General features: G+C 41.5%; 1 protein-coding gene across 7 annotated transcripts in view; it reads left to right on the top strand.

Moving 5' to 3' along the window:
• Positions 1-73: 73 nt before the first annotated feature.
• The window catches only part of elnb (elastin b), a 23701-nt gene continuing 5872 nt past the window's right edge, over positions 74-17902 (top strand). The window contains exons 1-44 of one of the 7 annotated variants that reach the window (XM_013909517.1): positions 74-91; positions 243-394; positions 3044-3202; positions 3648-3815; positions 3947-3967; positions 4094-4237; positions 5539-5613; positions 5850-5933; positions 6017-6379; positions 6582-6662; positions 6782-6829; positions 6958-7020; positions 7099-7146; positions 7309-7371; positions 7473-7520; positions 7633-7992; positions 8172-8207; positions 8300-8620; positions 8787-8819; positions 8904-9455; positions 9541-9570; positions 9784-9999; positions 10391-10522; positions 10611-10643; positions 10993-11028; positions 11123-11254; positions 11350-11397; positions 11548-11598; positions 11843-11935; positions 12121-12144; positions 14178-14198; positions 14530-14556; positions 14647-14652; positions 14768-14791; positions 14896-14940; positions 15166-15399; positions 15558-15725; positions 15846-15875; positions 15963-16007; positions 16120-16335; positions 16419-16475; positions 16564-16809; positions 17073-17114; positions 17740-17893. In XM_013909517.1, the coding sequence (XP_013764971.1) occupies positions 319-394; positions 3044-3202; positions 3648-3815; positions 3947-3967; positions 4094-4237; positions 5539-5613; positions 5850-5933; positions 6017-6379; positions 6582-6662; positions 6782-6829; positions 6958-7020; positions 7099-7146; positions 7309-7371; positions 7473-7520; positions 7633-7992; positions 8172-8207; positions 8300-8620; positions 8787-8819; positions 8904-9455; positions 9541-9570; positions 9784-9999; positions 10391-10522; positions 10611-10643; positions 10993-11028; positions 11123-11254; positions 11350-11397; positions 11548-11598; positions 11843-11935; positions 12121-12144; positions 14178-14198; positions 14530-14556; positions 14647-14652; positions 14768-14791; positions 14896-14940; positions 15166-15399; positions 15558-15725; positions 15846-15875; positions 15963-16007; positions 16120-16335; positions 16419-16475; positions 16564-16809; positions 17073-17114; positions 17740-17893 (4853 nt within the window). In that variant the 5' untranslated portion in view covers positions 74-91; positions 243-318. Of the gene's footprint in view, positions 92-120; positions 395-3043; positions 3203-3647; positions 3816-3946; positions 3968-4093; positions 4238-5538; positions 5614-5849; positions 5934-6016; positions 6380-6581; positions 6663-6781; positions 6830-6957; positions 7021-7098; positions 7147-7308; positions 7372-7472; positions 7521-7632; positions 7993-8171; positions 8208-8299; positions 8621-8786; positions 8820-8903; positions 9456-9540; positions 9571-9783; positions 10000-10390; positions 10523-10610; positions 10644-10992; positions 11029-11122; positions 11255-11349; positions 11398-11547; positions 11599-11842; positions 11936-12120; positions 12145-14177; positions 14199-14529; positions 14557-14646; positions 14653-14767; positions 14792-14895; positions 14941-15165; positions 15400-15557; positions 15726-15845; positions 15876-15962; positions 16008-16119; positions 16336-16418; positions 16476-16563; positions 16810-17072; positions 17115-17739; positions 17894-17902 lie in introns of those variants that run through there. The other 6 variants (XM_013909519.1, XM_013909522.1, XM_005727913.2 and 3 more) reach the window with 6 other exon arrangements.

Genomic DNA, 17902 nt, shown 5'->3' with positions numbered 1-17902 from the left:
CCCTACGTACTCTCTTTTCTTGGCAGCAAAGAGCAAAATAAATGCATCCCAACAGTCTGGGGGGTTAGCACAACCCATTTGCTTTAATGAGGTGATCCAGTGTGTTTTCTCTCCCTCTCCCCTTCTTTCCTTGTCTATCGCTCTCTTTCTCTGTCTTTAGCCAATTACACACTGTCCTGTTTTGCATTCCCCCCCCCCTCTTTTTTTATGCTCACACTCATTTTCCCTCCTTCTTTCTGAAGGCCTCGGTAAGCCCTGATAGGCTTGCTGGGGATAAAACCTGCAAGTTGGGAGAGGAGAGGGACATTTTGGAGCAGGATGGCAAGAGGGACGGTGGCCACATACCTGCATGGAGTCCTTCTCCTGGCTCTGTGGAAACCCTCGCTGCAAGGAGGTGGGTCCCCTTTACTGCATGTGTGTGGCACCCAGTAGAGATCAGGTGTCACATAAAGTTTCTTTAGCATTTGTAAAAGAGAAATTCATGGACAGCTCTTTTTTTTCTTTGTTTGTCTATGTTCTATGAGATCTGTGAGAGGTTTTGCATTTATAAACTGGCTGCTAACAATTATTCTATTATTATACCATCGATTTCCTCAGTGAAAGCACATTGTATTCAATGTCCAAAAATCTACTACAGAGCTAAATTTACTTGACTGAAGAAGCTATTTCTTAGCACCATGAGTGTAGCATCATTACCAACATGTCTGCAGCCTGTCCCATCTCAACTCTGAAGAACTTAAAGTCTAAAAATGGTTTTCTTAGTCAAATTCATTTGCAGCCTTCTGAAAATACTACATTGACCTTGCAGTCAACATGCCTTATATGTTCATAAAAAGTGCATTTTTTTCTTAACAATAAATCAAGAAGACAATGATTTGTTGAGTGATTCTAAGATATTGCTGCTTTAACTTTCCAAATGCTAGTTTCCTCCCCCCTCATCTGTCTGGAAGAAAGTGCTGAAGCAGGTGAACGCGTAAATTAAGGATGACACACTTAAGACAAATAACTTCTCAAAGCCCAGGTGTATTTATTTTCTCACAGTCAGCTCCTGAGGCATGAGGTCTGGACAACAGGGTTATACTTAAAGCTTTTAATGAGGTGTTTCACCGTATTAAAAGGTTTAATTCAAACTGTGTGCTCCAGACCTCATCCCTCCAAGATGCCTTTTCATTGTCTTGTCTGTTTAAGCTTTGAGCCAGCTGATCTGAAGAGGTTCCCCCTCAACTCTTCCTGTCTTGTTAGACGAGACATCCGCTGGTTTAAGAGCTGTTCTAGACTGTTGTGTAATTTGCATTCACTCGAGGTCAGGCTGAACCACTGCACGATCACTGGAAAGCAAGGAGATGGTATCTGCTGTTTAGCTTCTTTGTTTTGGTCTTGCTTGGGATCTCAACATCTGCATTCTTTGAAATGGTACCTCAAGCCAAAAATAAATTGAAAACCTCAGCACAGACTTTATAGGGTACAGCAAAAGTTAAACTGTGTGAGTTTTAGAAGCAGAAGCCAAAAATAAGGTAAGAATGCCAGATTGCTTTTTTGCCTTTATCTGATAGGACCACCTACCTCCTGAAGTCTGCATTGCGTGATGACTTCAGTGACAAAAAAAGGCCAGCATACAGAGAGCGCACAATTAAGCTGCTGGATACAGGAAGTGTTACTTAAGTTTTTGTCTTTCTAAATTAGGTAAGAGTCAGTGTTGCGATAGCAGGAAATGAGAAGTGAAAAGAGGATTACATGACAAAAGGTTTTCCTGCCTTGAGTGAAATATGATCACTGGATTTGGATGTTAAGTGAGCCATCAGACATACTGTGACTTTTTCTGAGCTTTAAAATAACAAAACTGAAGTTCAGACTCTGTGAAGTTATAACTCCTTGCAAATTAATCCAAGTTGTTGGGTGCTATAAAACAAGATATTGAACTAATTGAAACCCGGTGATGGGAATAAAACTTGCAAAAACAACCAGCTCACCAAAGTGCATTGAAGAACATCCAAAACAATGAAAGACCAGTTTTAATCTGAAGCTCAGATGTAAACCTGTTGATTGTAATAAAGGAAATAATCACCAAATTCATCAGAATTTGTCCTCTGGGGTTCCCGCAGTTAGGCTAGCATGGCCTAAAACAGTAATATTTGTATATGGACTTAGCAATTAAATGTGGCAGGCATTATTACTTCACTAATGAGTTATTAATGACCCTGAAGAAAAATCCCTTTCCAAACAGTGACCAAATCTCTGGTGAATTTGAGAGCATACCTGTCCTGTCCAATGTTTAATTCCAATAAAAATTCCTCCAAAAACAACAAAAGCCTTTTGGCAAGCCTGTCCAGAACAATCTAGCCGGCAGAGCTGAATGACCGAACAGTTAAGTTATTTACTGTGTTGGAAATGTGCTGTACATGGCAACACTATGAGATCAGTAACCCACATTCTTTAGGAATCCCTACAGACCTTTACACATCTGGACTGTGGGATCTTAGAAAGCCTTTCCTTTTATAGTTGTTCACGCTCCCTGGTTCTATTTTTGGTTGTTGTGATTTGAAAACAACATAGGTGCAAAAAAGTGTGAGAATTGTGACCAAAGCATGCCATTTGTATGAAACAGCGTTTGTTATTGGCTGCAGAGAAACTCGGATATGGAGCAAAGAGATGATAATCGTTGCGGACAAGCGCACACGTACATGCTTTCCACACTTTTCATCATCTCCCTGCTTGTGTGGCATTAGATTCTATTTGTTAAATGTAATCCTTGGTGTTTAGGCAAATTAAATGGGTTACATCCTGCAAAGAGGTGAAAATTATGCCCTATTAGCGCCGACAGATGACTCACAAATTCCACAAATTCTGTCAGGAGCCCGAAACATGGTCACCAATAAATTGCTGTGTTTGTAGGGTGATGTAAATGGCTTTGTCTGCTCATATAAAAAGAACTGTGCAACTTTATTTTATCAATAATACCCACTGTTTTTTTATAGCAGAATATTTCTACAGGCACAGAAAAACCTACAATATTAAACACATTGCTTTTGCACACTGTGAACAGGGGTATATGTACCTGCTGGAGGTGCGACTGGAGGAGTCGGGCCAGGAGCTGGAACCGGATTTGGACCAGGAGGCATTGGGACAGGATTTCAGCCTGGAGGAGGTGGACCAGGAGGCACTGGTACTGCTCTAGGAGGCTTTGGACCAGGAGCTGGTGGAGGTAGGTTTGAGAGTTTCTCCCCAAGTTTTACTGAATCTGACTGCAGCTGCACAGAAACACTGGCTGACATGTTTCAACTTATCCTTGGACCGCTACAGGTAATCAGCATTCCTTTCAGATGCAGTTGTTCTCATAAAAATAGCTAAAGATTTAAGATTTATCGTCAATTACACAAGCACCATTTTTCAAATGTTCTATACCTTCTGTTTAAATGAAATCAGTTACTGGAGGAGTTCCAGGTTACAAGCCATGAAAAAGCTTTAAACGCCACGCTATGTTTTCATGTCTCACCAATAATGAATTCCTCATGTTGTGTTCAACAACAAGAACAAAATCTGGCCATAAATTTGCCTATGATGTTTGGCTGCTTTTCAGCTTTCTACATACACATGTCATCTACATCAATCTTTCTGTGCTTTCAACTCACAATCACTCTATTCCTCAGGGGGCTATGGGGGTCAAAGGCCAGGTGGTGTAGGCCCAGGAGTCGGACCAGGTGGAGTGGGACCAGGTGGAGTTGGACCGGGTCTGGGACCAGGAGGAGTGGGACCAGGAGGTTTTAGGCCCAGCAGCTTTGGTCCTGGAGGACTGGGACCTGGAGGCGTTGGGACTGGTAAGACAAATATAGTCGTGAGATATTTTGTTTACTTCTTGATTTATTGATTGATTTAATTATCTGCAAAGAGCAAAGTTTTTCCTTCTGTTACTTTTCACCTAACTGTCCTGATTACTTTCTTCTTAAAGGTGTCAAGCCTCCAAAAACAGGTAATATGTTTGTTTGTTTTTTCAATAAATCTTCAAATGTCATGAAATTTATGCAACAAAAAGTCAACTTATAGATCACTCTGATGGCTCTAAGAGCTCAAGGTGATTTCTCCTTTATTTAAATAGGAGGCGGCTATGGTACTGGTGGAACAGGACTAGGACCAGGCGGAGTCGGGACGGGTGGTTTTGGAGCAGGTGGTGTTGGTCCTGGTGGTTACGGAGCTGGGCCTGGAGGAGTTGGTCCAGGAGGTTTTGGAACCGGCACTCAAGGCATATTCATCATGATTTTTTTTTCTTTTTTTTGGGGGGGTACAGGTAGCATATCATAAATTGTAGATTTTCAGCACAACAGTGTGTCTCAGCAACAAGTGACAGGCATATTTGATAAATAATATAAAACATAAATTAATACATTAACTTCACAAAGAGATTACTCGTGAAAAAAAAATCAAGTATTAATAATGCAATCTGCTATTTTACGTATCGGTATCGGACATAAAAAAGTGGTATCGTGCCATCTCTACATAGTACATGTTAAAGTTGGGGGATCTGTGTTCAGCCTCTGGTTAATTCCAGGGAGCAGGATAAGAACAGCATCGATGTACCTTCATTTCATATCTTCTGTCTTCTAGTTTACTGTTGGTGGGGACCCAGCCTGATCAGTACAGACACATACAGCGATAAAGGCTGATCCATTAGGCTTGGCAGACTCCCAATGAAGGAAAAAAGTCATTACATGAGTCAGAAAGACTGATATGTTTTGGAATTTCAGTCCATTCTGTTTTCAATCCCCCAAATCATGGAAGTGACAATATCCAAACTAATCCTAGACGTTAAACATCGGCTTTGTGTAACATTTTGAAATCCATCTATTGTGCCTTTATTTAGAAAGTGTAAACAAACCAAGTCCAGGTAAGTGTAAGCAAAGGAAACAGATTCACATATCATATTTTCCAGTTTACTGATGTCTGGCCATCTCAGTGAACACATTTTTCATCCTCACTGCATGTTTATGTACACTAAGTATGTGCGTGTGTGTGTCTGTGTGTGTGTGTGTTTGCATGTTCCACTCTGAGGAGGTACATGTAAACATAGGCAAGCAATAGAAGGCATGCATTATGAATAAAAGTAAGTTCCAAAAATGGAAACCATTGCAAGCCAAAATTATGCAAACGAACACAATGACAATTAAATTATATTTCAAAGAAAAAAGTTCTTGTGTGAAGCTCGAAATGACCTAATTTGTATACGAAGCATGAACAGCAGCACCTGTTTTAACGGGAAGTTGCAGAATTTTATTTATGCTACATGTTTTATTTTCATTCATATCTCTTTAGAGGCTTTTGATTCCTCTCTTTGACCAGCTGTAATTGATTCAGTTACTGTTAAAGCCGGAGGTTTAAGAGGTTTTAGAGTTTATGACTCTAAAAACTGTAGTTTTGTCTTGGGCAGACATAAATGTGTAATAGTACAAAAGCATCAAGTTGCACAAAATTAGTTAGTGTATGATTTAACTGGTGTTTGGAAATTTAGGTAGTACTAAGTGCTCCTTCTTTACGTTTTTTCACCAGGGTTTGGAGGCCTTGGAGCAGGAGGTACTGGGACTGGTGGAGGACTTGGAGCTGGAACAGGTTACACACCTGGAGGTCAGCAGATTTCATATGTCTGTATCAGCGTGGCTCTTGCATGTATATCAGCTAAATACTTACCTTTATACATGCTGGATCTCTGTGATCCAAATACCATAGGCATACTGTACATACCACACAAAGCATTGGAAATGGCTGAAATATGAAATATGATTAATGTGTGGTAAACATAAATATAAACTGCTTGCCTTTAAGGATGCATATGTAGCAAATAACACTCTGGTCTAACACAGGTGGATATGGAGGTGGTTATGGACCAGGTGGAGGAGTTCAATACCCAGGAATTGGTGGAACTGGTCCCAAACCTCCTAAAACAGGTAGGTACTATATGTTTATGAATTAATATTAGATGATACTATATGACTGACCTATGATATCATATCTTTCTTTTTCATCTTAGGTGGAGTTGGAACAACACTTGGAGGAACAGGATTTGGGCCTGGAGGTGCAGGGGTTGGGCCGGGTGGAACAGGATTTGGGCCGGGTGGAACAGGATTTGGTCCCGGTGGTGCAGGGGTTGGGCCGGGTGGAACAGGATTTGGCCCTGGTGGTGCAGGGGTTGGGCCGGGTGGAACAGGATTTGGCCCTGGTGGTGCAGGATTTGGCCCTGGTGGAACAGGATTTGGTCCCGGTGGTGCAGGAGTTGGGCCTGGTGGAACAGGATTTGGGCCTGGTGGTGCAGGATTTGGCCCTGGTGGTGCAGGACTTGGGCCTGGTGGAACAGGATTTGGCCCCGGTGGTGCAGGAGTTGGGCCTGGTGGAGGTATATAATATACATACATTTCCTCAACAATAAAAAGAAAGCTTTTGTGATTAAATCGTAATAATAAATTGACATTTAAACAGTGCATGCCACATTTCCCGCTATTTGTAAAACATACTATTCTGAATTTTCAAGTAGTTTGTGTCTTACTTTTTAAAGTTGATGAAACTTTTGTCTATAGAAAACATTTTTCCTCTTTCAGTTCCAACATTGCCACAGACTGGTACCACTGGAGGAGGACCTGGGGTAAAGAGTGGTGGAAAAGCATCAAAGCAAGTCCCAGGTAAACTTATCACAACACAAAAACAAGAATGCAAAAGGCTTTGCAGTTCTAAATTTAAACCAGAAACACTGATTTTTTTGGGTGGCGGTGGGGTATTGCGTTAATATGATGTCACACAGGCATTGGCGTGCCTGGACTCTATCAAGGTGGATTTGTCCCAGGCCAAGGTATGTTGAAACATATCAAACATATGATAAATAAATGCACGATGGTACGATAAAATAAACAATATATTAGTATAAGAGATTTCGTTTACAGAAGAGGTTGCAAGTGTTATCCCGTCTTCTCTGATCAGGGTTTGGAGGCCGTGGTGTTCTCCCTGGAGTGGCTACAGGAACTGGACTAGGAACTCAGAGTGGTATGTACATGAACTTTGTGAATACTGTAAAATCTCATCTTCAAAAAAAAACAAAACACGTTGCCTTGTTCCCTGCAGGAGCTGGAGTACTTGGTCAGGGTGGCACTGGACCGGGAGGTGCAGGCAGTAAGCATCATAAAGCCTAAACCTAAAAGCTGTGTGATATTACAAGTACAACTGTTGTGCATTAATTGGCTTTTAAATATTATGACCTTAAAAAAATATTAGTGAATGGCAGCAAGTTAGAACCTTAAAGGGCTTCTGTGTAAAGTCTATCTCTCACCTTAGATGGGCGAGGACAGCCATTGCCTGGGATTTTTCGTGGTTATCCCCTCATATCACCAAAAACAGGTAAGAGAAGCAGAGACATGAAGAAGATCCAGCATGTAGCGCTACAGGCCAGCAGGACAAAAAGGAAAGGAAAAATTCAACTTTTTTTATTTTATTTGCAGGAGTGGGAAAATCCAAGAAGAATCCAGCCAAAGCTGCAGCTAAATACGGTACAGACCACAGTTGAGGTGTAAGCCTCATTTTCAACATCAATAATGCAAAAGTAACTGAATAATTGTGGTCTAATAGAAAAATACTTTGTTTAAATTTGTATTTATGGAGGTGGAGCTGGAGGCGCGCTTGGTCAAGGAGGCACTTTTGGGGGTGGGGTTGGAAGAGTTCCTGGAGGGGGAGTCTCACCTGGGTTAGGTGGTGGAGTTGGCACAGGAGGCGGACCTGGATTTGGAGGCGGAGTTGGAACAGGTGGCGGTATTGGAACAGGAGGTGGAGTTGGAACAGGAGGGGGACCTGGATTTGGAGGCGGTGTTGGGACAGGAGGCGGACCTGGATTTGGAGGTGGAGTTGGAACAGGAACTGGACCTGGATTTGGAGTCGGAGTTGGAACTGGAGGTGTCCCTGGATTTGGAGGTGGAGTTGGAACTGGAGGTGTCCCTGGAGTAGGTGGTGGCATACCAGGCTTAGGTAATTCCATACTCCTGTCAAAGTTACATCATGCATCCATTCAGAAATCTTCTATTCATAGATGTTATTTATAAATTCTGAAAATTCTTCAACAAACAAGATTTGAAATTAAATATGTTTATTGGGGTTTAATGGGTCCTTTTGTAGTTTGGTAACTTTGTATTCTGACATGGCCACAGGTTATGGCCCAGGTTCAGCCAAAGCACGCAAATATGGTGAGACACGTTTCTTCATTTCTGTAAAATACCCAAATTACATGATGAATATGTGTTGTTTGCAACACTCGAAGTGCCTTAAATTTCTCCAGGTGGTGGAGGTGTCGGGACTGCAGGAGGGCCTGGTTCTGGAATTGGAACAGGAGGGGCAGGTGGTGGCTATGGTTTTGGTCCAGGTGGCTCAGGTACTGGCACATCTGGAGGCCTTGGAGGTGTGAGACCTGGCTCTGGAGTTGGTTTTGGTCCCAGTGGTACTGGCACCAGACCAGGTGGTCTTGGCTATGGTCCCAGTGGTACTGGCACTGGAGCAGGTGGTCTTGGCTATGGTCCAGGTGGTACTGGCACTGGACCAGGGGGTCTTGGCTATGGTGCAGGTGGTACTGGCACTGGGTCAGTAGGAGTGGGACCTGGGGGTAATTATGAATCACTATATTAAAATCTCATATTAAATATTAAAATATACATAAACTATATTGTACACTACTATCAACACTAACTTGAGAATGTGCAGTTATGAAACCAAATCTATGACATTATCAAAGACATACAATATACATAAATACTATAATTTTATTTCAGGGTATGATGCCAGTGCCAAAGCTCGTAAATATGGTAAGACATAATTTCTCTATTTATTATAGATTATTCATCAAAATAAATCAAAGTAGCTAAAAATTAACAATTTTCTCCTGAAAGGTATGTTAAGTGGGGCTCTTGGCGGTCCAGGAACAGGTACTGGAGGACTAAGGCCAGGTGGTGCTGGAACTGGTTATGGCCCAGGTGGCGTTGGCCCAGGCGGTGTTGGCCCAGGCGGCGTTGGCACTGGCTATGGCCCAGGTGGACTTGGGCCAGGTGGAGTTGGCACTGGCTATGGCCCAGGTGGACTTGGGCCAGGTGGAGTTGGCACTGGCTATGGCCCAGGTGGACTTGGACCAGGTGGAGTTGGAACTAGCTATGGCCCAGGTGGAGTTGGACCAGGTGGAGTTGGAACTGGCTATGGCCCAGGTGGAGTTGGACCAGGTGGAGTTGGCACTGGCTTTGGCCTAGGTGGAGTTGGACCAGGTGGTGCTGGCACTGGCTACGGTCCAGGCAGCGTTGGACCAGGTGGGGTTGGCACTGGCTACGGCCCAGGTGGAGTTGGGCCAGGTGGAGTTGGTACTGGCTATGGCCCAGGTGGAGTTGGACCCGGTGGTGCTGGCTATGGCCCAGGTGGAGTTGGACCCGGTGGTGCTGGCTATGGACCTGGAGGTATGATAGAAGAGAAATAAGGAGCCATGTCAGAATTAAAATGGGTCCACTGGCTAATATAAAACTAATGCTGATGCGTTTGCAGGTTATGCTGGAGCCAAAGCGCGCAAATATGGTAAGAAACAACCTACTAAATGTCTGATGACATTGATGCAGTAAATTTGCAATTTCATAAAATATATGTATAGAGAATATCAGAATATCCACCTGAACTCACACAACTATGTACTTCTAATGAATGTTACTAATCACACCTTTAGTTTTGACATCTGACAAGTCTGTGGATCTGACAAGTTTTTGTTTTCTCAAAAAATCCTGCTCTCTGCAGGTGTTCCTGGAGGTACTGGAGGTGCCCTTGGTGCAGGAGGCCTTGGAGGAGGAACCGGGCCTAGTTCTGGGCTTGGAGTTGGAGTAGGGGTTCCTGGACAAGGTGGAGTGTCAACAGGTGGTGGACCGGGGCTAGGACTCGGGGCAGGTGGTATACCGGGGTCTGGTGTTGTGACAGGAGTTGGACCAGGTGGATTTGGACCAGGCAGTGCTGGAGGTACAGACATGAAACGCCTGTCTTATAGTTCTAAATATGATACACTTAGCTTTAAAGGATTTGTCCCCTCGTGCTTATCTCACAGGATATGCAGAGGGACCCAAGTCTAAATATAGTGCAAACTAATGTAATATACATGAGCATTAACACAGGAAGAGTTCAAAATATAATGTAATTTTATAATTAAATGAAGGCAATAATTTTAAGTTTCTTACATCAGATTTTGGTAGGAATTATAATCAGTCAATTAGAATTAAATCATTTTTGATATAAAATTTTAAACAGCAACAATATTTAAAATATTTCCATGGTTAGAAATTGTTTTTCTTTTTAAAGATATTTTAAGCTTTTTTTATAGATAAACTACTCACACACTTTTGAACCTTCCTAGGTCTTCCTGGTGGTGGCACGGGCCCAGGGACTGGAAGAGGATATGGACCTGGTGGTTATGGGCCTGGGGTTGGCACAGGCTATGGACCAGGTGGAGGTTATGGTCTAGGACCAGGGACTGGATTTGGACCAGGTTTAGGAAGCAATGATAATTTTGCTAGACAATTCTGATTGTAGCTCTTTAGAATCTTTAAAATGAAACTTTTTATGTGTATTTGCAGGTTATGGACCTGGATTAAAACCTGCTAAATATGGTATGAATGTTTTTTTGTTTTTTTTTTCAAACTGAATTCTCTTACTTCGTGAATAATGGTGAAAATATCTTCATATGATTTTGATGAAGGCCCAGGTGGAGCTGGCACAGGTGGAGTACTTGGAGTGCTCCGAGGGTTATTAAAAGCTAAAATATTAGTTGCTCATTTCTTTTTGTTTGTTTGTTTCAAAGTTAGCAAGGAAAATTAGGTACAAAAAGAAATCATTCCATTCAGGAAAAGTAATATACAACAAGCTACACACTCACTATTCCTGTTGTTTCTAATGTTTACTTAAAATAATGTTTTTTACTTTTTTTTTTAACCACATTTGATTTGTTGTGATCCTCAGGCTACGGCACGGCTGGATCTAAAGCTGCAAAGTTTGGTAAGGTGTAGTCTGACAAGTCTGTGTCAAGTGGAAAATAATAAATTAACTTTTTAAGCACCTCTTTTGAATTTACCTCTTTTATAATCTGTAGGGCAACCTGGTGGAGTTGTACCTGGGACAGGAACTGGAACCAGCACTACAGGAGCAGGAACAGGGACCGGCCCTGGCGTTTCAGCGAATGGAACCACCACTGACACCAACCAGACAACAACCAGAACAAGTGGTGAGCCTCTGTGCTAAGGATTAAAAAAAAAGATCATATTACAGTTAACTATCATTTTCACAATTTACGAGTTCAATTGTCTATTGCTGGATCAGGAGGAAGACTTGAAGACACAAGAGGCACACCAACCCCGGCAACAGAAGGTATCTGTGCAGTGTTAGAGTAAACACACACAATCAATATGCAAACACGTTTTATTTGACTATTTAAATTTATATTACTAATCATTCCAGACATTACATGGAGTGCTAGTTTCTAATCTCAGTCCTTTTATTATTCTGTCCTTGTTTCAGGTGATGATATTTACACTGTGATAGAGGGGTCTGGAAGTCCTGGTGGAGAGGGTGTGTGAAACTCTCTGGATTCTTGAGAACATTTTCTTATGTTGAAATCATCCACAGACTTTTGTGCATATGACAATTCTCACAATCAATCAGGTCAGGAATTCTGATGGTTGCTGAAGATGGTGCACAAACAAAGAAGCAACACAAAAAAACAAACAGCAACAAAAAGAAACCTTAATTTGTAAATATTTGTTCGAAATAAGTTTTCAGATGTGAAAAGATTCCTACATAATTATTAAAACAGGAGGTACCGGTGTCGGTGGCAGACCAGCGGGTACAGGGAGTGACGGAGATCGTCTAGGTGGAACAGGAATCCCCATCATTGGACCCAAGCCAGGTATTTTTGGCCATTCATGCTACAGAGATATAGATATATGCATATCATAATTACTTAGTTACTGGTTGAACCACGTGTTTCAGAAATACCAGTATTAGTTTAAAAGTTGTATATTAGTTGAAACTTTCTGTCATCTAAGCAGTATTACTTCAATTTATGTTATTTAATCTATCTGTATATAACAGGAATCAACGGGACAACACTTCCAGGTCAGAGATTCTGTATTTATCCATTTCTGTGCATCAGTAGCTGTGTCTTTGTCTTTCACTGCTTTCCTGTTCAAGTCATTATACAGATTTCAGCTACATTTGTTGTGAATCAAAAGAGCTGGATTTCTTACATTTGGGGGTGGACAGTGCCACCATGTGGCCATTTGAAGTATACATGGGCGATCGTGGCTCAAGAGTTGGGAGTTCACCTTGTAATCGGAAGGATGCCGGTTCGAGCCCCGGCTTGGACAGTCTTGGTCGTTGTGTCCTTGGGCAAGACACTTCACCTGTTGCCTACTGGTGGTGGTCAGAGGGCCCGGTGGCGCCAGTGTCCGGCAGCCTCGCCTCTGTCAGTGCGCCCCAGGGTGGCTGTGGCTACAACGTAGCTTGCCATCACCAGTGTGTGAATGTCTGTGTGAATGGGTGGATGACTGGATATGTAAAGCGCTTTGGGGTCCTTAGGGACTAGTAAAGCGCTATATAAATACAGGCCATTTACCATTTACCATACAACATGGTTGCCACAAATTCAGATTTTGACTAACATATTCAACCATTACTAAAACATTTTTAATCTTTTCTCCAACAAATTTCATCCAGTTACTAATCAGCAAATAAATAATATTACAGACTAGTAGATCTAAAACAACAAGCACTCCATGAGAGCAAATGTCCACCAAGCCAGCGCAGCATTTACTTTTGAGGGAACTGCATTGTATAATGTAGATATCTATTTTGCTTTTTAAATTCTTTTTAAATGTACTTTAGGATGTTTGTAGTGCAGTAAAAATCAGGTAAGGGTATCCAATGTTAACTTTGATTGCAGAAACTCCGAAAATACTTTCTTGAAAGATAAAAAAAAAAGTTTGGGGTCAACTTGAAAGAAAAGAAGATGTAAAATATAAAACTGGGAATATGCCCTAAATGTTGCCAATGCAAACAAACGGAGGTAGAAAGCATAGTTTTAAAGATAAAAGACATTTTATGAAAGATTGACCGTAATTGAAGTTTAAAATGAGCTCAGAGGTCCAAAATAACATGACATTTACAATCCCCATGTATCATCCCTATATGCTCACATGCTGTCAGTACAAACGATGGCAGTAAGAATCACTGTTTTAAATACCTCTTTATAGCTTTACAGTCACTTTGAGTTTCTGATCAACCTATTGAAACTGAATGAGAGGTCAGAGGTCAAATGTGAGATGATATTTTAAATCTTTATATGGTACTCTATATGTTGACAATAGGCACCACACTTCTAAGAGTTATGGTTTTTAAGTCATACAGCTTTTTTCAACCAATAAATCACTGAGTTGATTTTTAAGATCTTGGTGGATGCAAGCCAAATTTTAATGGATGGTTAAGATAACCCCACTCTACACTGAGCCATCATGTTTACGGACAGAAAGACAGAAGAGATAAATATATTCATACTATAGTAATCTGAGTGCGATGTGGTAAATAATGTACTTTATACTTAAGATAATATTGTCTACATATAAAATCGTGCCCCTTACTTTGCTTTAGTGCACATTTTGTTTTGTATTTGTACACCATTGCTTTGTTGATGGTCTTACGTGACACACCCAGTGTATGTGTGCAATAGCAAATTAAGTTCTTTTCTTTATTTCATGTTTTATTATTGATATTCTTCAGTGTAAACTGGCTGCAGTATTTTCACACCTACCAAACCTGCAGCAGATGACAACTCTCAAAATCCAAAAACTTGAATGAACTGATTACAGCAAGCAATAAATATCTTTGTGTTCTATTAAGTGTTACGAGGCATTAGGGGTGTGTGATTACAGGTCAGTAATGTGCCAATACAATTTCCTGATGGGAGATCTTTATTTACTGAGCAAAATCTAATGGTCACGAAGATTAGAGTTAAAACACTGGTGACATTTTAGGGGACATCGAAATATATTCTAACTGCAAAGCATTCAACATCTGTGAGGCAACAGGAAGTCCACTTCTCTTCTTTGAATTTATAACAGTTAAACTAATAGCTTTCTTCCTACATTCCACAGGATCCACAGGCGTGACCCCTGGTAAGTTAGTATAAATAATTAACACTGAGATCTTATTTGAAGGAAAGCAGATCTCATTCTAAACAGTACTTGACTATAGAGATTGAAAAAGCATGTGCATTTGAATATAAAACTGAGCATGCAGTGACACACTGACTCCTTTTTGATGTGGCTCGTGTTATTTCTCCACTAAAATGCTGTCACGGCTGTCACTGGTTTACCTGAGAGTACCAGAGAATACTGCATGGCAGACCAGTTAACAGCTGCAAATTGAAACAAATTCAAAGCATCTGCTTTTGAAATTATGTTGCTTAACTTTTTCTGATTTATGCTGTTACTGCTGTTGTTACAGTCGTTGGTGGAGCTGCGCAACCAAGTGGTATGTAAACCTCCATAAACTGCTAAAGTTTAAATAAGTGCTGTCAGGATTTTACTTACCAGTGTTTCTGGTTTCAAACCGCTGGTGCAGGTGTTGGTAAGTAGGCCTATATGTGGCTTGCAGATTTCTGAAAGATACAAAGATATCAGCAAACACTGCTGTGTCATATTTACACTGGCAACTCTCTTGAACATTTCTCTTTAAAATTCAGGTGGGACAGGACTTCCCCCTACAGGTGAGATGTATGAAAGCAAGATGCAGTGCACAGCATTTTTTTGATGTGTTTCTTGCAAAGTTATTCACAAATTAATATTATTTCTCAAATCTGGCCTTTTACAGGTTCTGGTGGTGATCTGACTGGAGTCAAACCCCTCAAACCCCCAGGTGATTAAAACAGGATAAAAATAATCAATTACAAATTAAGTTTAGGGATTACTTACTTATACTGATCACAGATTCAAATCATAAGATTAGCAATAGGAAAAGACTAGAAGTGAGACTAAAAGGAAAAATAGCTACCATTTTGAATAAAGACTGTAAAGAGAAAGGTCATATCAGCTGCAATGGTGGTGAACACTCATCCGCACACCATCTATGTTCTGTCTGCAGGTGTCCCCAGAGGTGACACACCAGGTGAAGGTGATGGAGAAGGAGGCCCTGATGGATACAGGGGTGGTACAGCGGGTACAGGTGGACAGGGAGGAGTAGGAAGGGGTCCCACCAGTGCAGGAGTTGCAGGAAGTGTTTCAGGTGGTGTATCAACAGGAAGAGAAGGCAGCCCTGCTACTGGAACAGGTGTTGATTCAGGAGGTGCAGTTGGAGCAACACCAAAACCACCTAAAGGTGCCACTTGTGCCTTTTAACTAACTATCCAACTTCTTGACAGTGTGTGCAACTTGCCATGACTAACAAATATTACAACAAACAGTCATGAAGTATAAAAAAAAACACCACACACTGAAGGAAAACATCTAATATGTCTTCATATTTTTAAACTATAGCTTATAAACCTATAGCAGGAGGCACAAGTGGTGGACAGGGAGGAGTGGGAGTAGGAGTGGGAAGTGGTCCTGGATCTGCAGGAAGAGGTCCTGGAGCAGTGGGTGGAGGTCCTGGAGGAGGTGGTTTGGTACCTGGGGCTGGTGGGCCTGGTGGAGTAGGAACAGGAGGTGAGCTGCACTCATGTTTTGGTCCTCAAATGTTTGTGTATCCACGCTAAACTTAAATTCCTATAATACAATAACATAATGATTCCCAGTTTATGCACTTCACACATTTTTCTATTACAGGCTATGGTACTGGAGTTTTACCAGGGGGAGGTGCGCTACCTAAAACTATCTTTAACATTTAAATCCCAGCAAATTTAACAACCCACATTTGAGAATATTTTTGTTTTTCACTCACAGGCATTCGTTACCCTACTGGAGCTGGAGTAACAAAACCAGGCAAAGGTTTAGAAACTGAGAAATTATGTTCTCCTTTTTTAAATTAAGACTTTTTGTTTAATCTTTAGCTATGAGAGATGCTACACAGTCCATTCAGGGTGTTTATTCTTTCCATCAGCATATGGGACTCTTGGAGCAGGGGGCCAAGGTGGGGTTGGCCCCGGTGGATATGGCACTGGTCCAGGAGGTTATGGCACAGGGCCTGGAGGTTATGGAACCGGTCCAGGTGGATATGGTACTGGGCCTGGTGGATATGGAACTGGACCTGGACGCTATGGTGGCGTAGGAGCAGGAGGAACAGGAGTAGGCCCTGGGGGAGGTGTTAGACCTGACGGTGAGTTTACATTGATCAAAAATATCTAATTTAAATAGTTTATAACTATTAGTATTAACAGTTTTAAATGCTCTGTTAACCAGGTTCTAGATATGGCACAGGTCCAGGACTGGGCACCGGCACTGGAAAACCACCTAAAAGTATAATGAAGTGAACACACAGAGTAAACCTACATAAAGGAAGTATAGAGAAAACTGAAACTAAACATTTAAAATATTTGATTTTTAGGCTATGGAGCAGGAGCTGGTGGTACTGGGTTTGGACCTGGTGGCTATGGGACTGGACCAGGTGGAATAGGTTATGGACCAGGTGGCCTTGTGCCTGGTGGCACTGGTCCTGGTGGTGCTGGGACCGGAGGTGCTGGGACCGGACTGGGTGGTGCTGGAACAAGGCCAGGTGGTATAGGACCAGGTGGTGCTGGCACAGGACCAAGCAGCTATGGACCTGGTGGAGTAGTAAAACCACCTAAATCAGGTATAATAAGCAAGTATTTATGACTAACAACATTCAATAAAGTATTATATATATGAACCCGACAGCTGAGTGGTCAGAGGACTAGAACTCTAAAAAGCAGACCCCTGATCCAAATCCAAGCTGGGACAATTTGCTGCATGTTTGTCTCCTGTTTAAAATCCTGCAGTTCTTCTTTTCATTATGCTGATGTAAAGACACAAAATTAAAAATGATTAGGAAAATATTTTATAAGCTATACTCAAGCTGTTAACTTCTGTTGACAGGCTATGGATCATCCTCACTAGGTGGAGCTGGCTTTGGACATGGTGAGAATTTATACTTAATCACTTGTGAAGTGTGTTTTTGTCAGTTCTTTGTCTATATATTAAAAAAAAATCACCATCTGCTAGCCATTACATATGTACATACTGTTGTTTGAAAGGCAATAAATAACAAGTGGTGATACCTTCACTGTTGTGTGTTATGATAAAATATGCACTTCATCTGTGTAGGTTCTCAGTCACCATGGTATTTTTAAGAGCTCAAAAGAAGACGACTGGACTTTGTTAACTATTTAAAGACGTTTCACCTCTCATCCAAGAGGCTTCTTCAGTTCTGAATTAACTTCTTTAAATAACTTAAAGAAGTCCAGTTCTTTCAAGTTCTTAAGAGTAAAGGAAGTACACAAATCTAAATGTAGGTTGTTATTAGCAAAACATATTGCTGTGATTGATGTCAATAACCCAACTCTTATACTCTCGGCACTTCTAATTAAAACCAACATGATGCTTTTTATTTCAGAGGCTTCTTCTCTGAGGCAGGTATAAATATAATAAAAAGAACTTTTAAACACGAAACTTCCAGATAGCGTACACCACAGCCTGGTAAAACTATTTTTGCTTTTATTAAAAATGTGATAGGGTTACCAGTTAAGTTATGCCTGAATTTCAGGTACAGGAGGGTTTGGACCAGGCGGTGTTGGCACTGGAACTGGAGGGTTCGGACCAGGCGGTGTTGGTACAGGAACTGGAGGGTTTGGACCAGGCGGTGTTGGCACTGGAACTGGAGGGTTTGGACCTGGCGGTGTTGGCATAGGAACTGGAGGGTTTGGACC

Source organism: Pundamilia nyererei, unplaced genomic scaffold (assembly GCF_000239375.1).
Source record: "Pundamilia nyererei isolate P.nyererei 1_Seehausen unplaced genomic scaffold, PunNye1.0 scaffold00026, whole genome shotgun sequence".
Taxonomy (NCBI): domain Eukaryota; kingdom Metazoa; phylum Chordata; class Actinopteri; order Cichliformes; family Cichlidae; genus Pundamilia; species Pundamilia nyererei.
The sequence above is the reverse complement of the archived record's forward strand: the minus strand, read 5'-3'. Positions and strand labels throughout refer to the sequence as shown.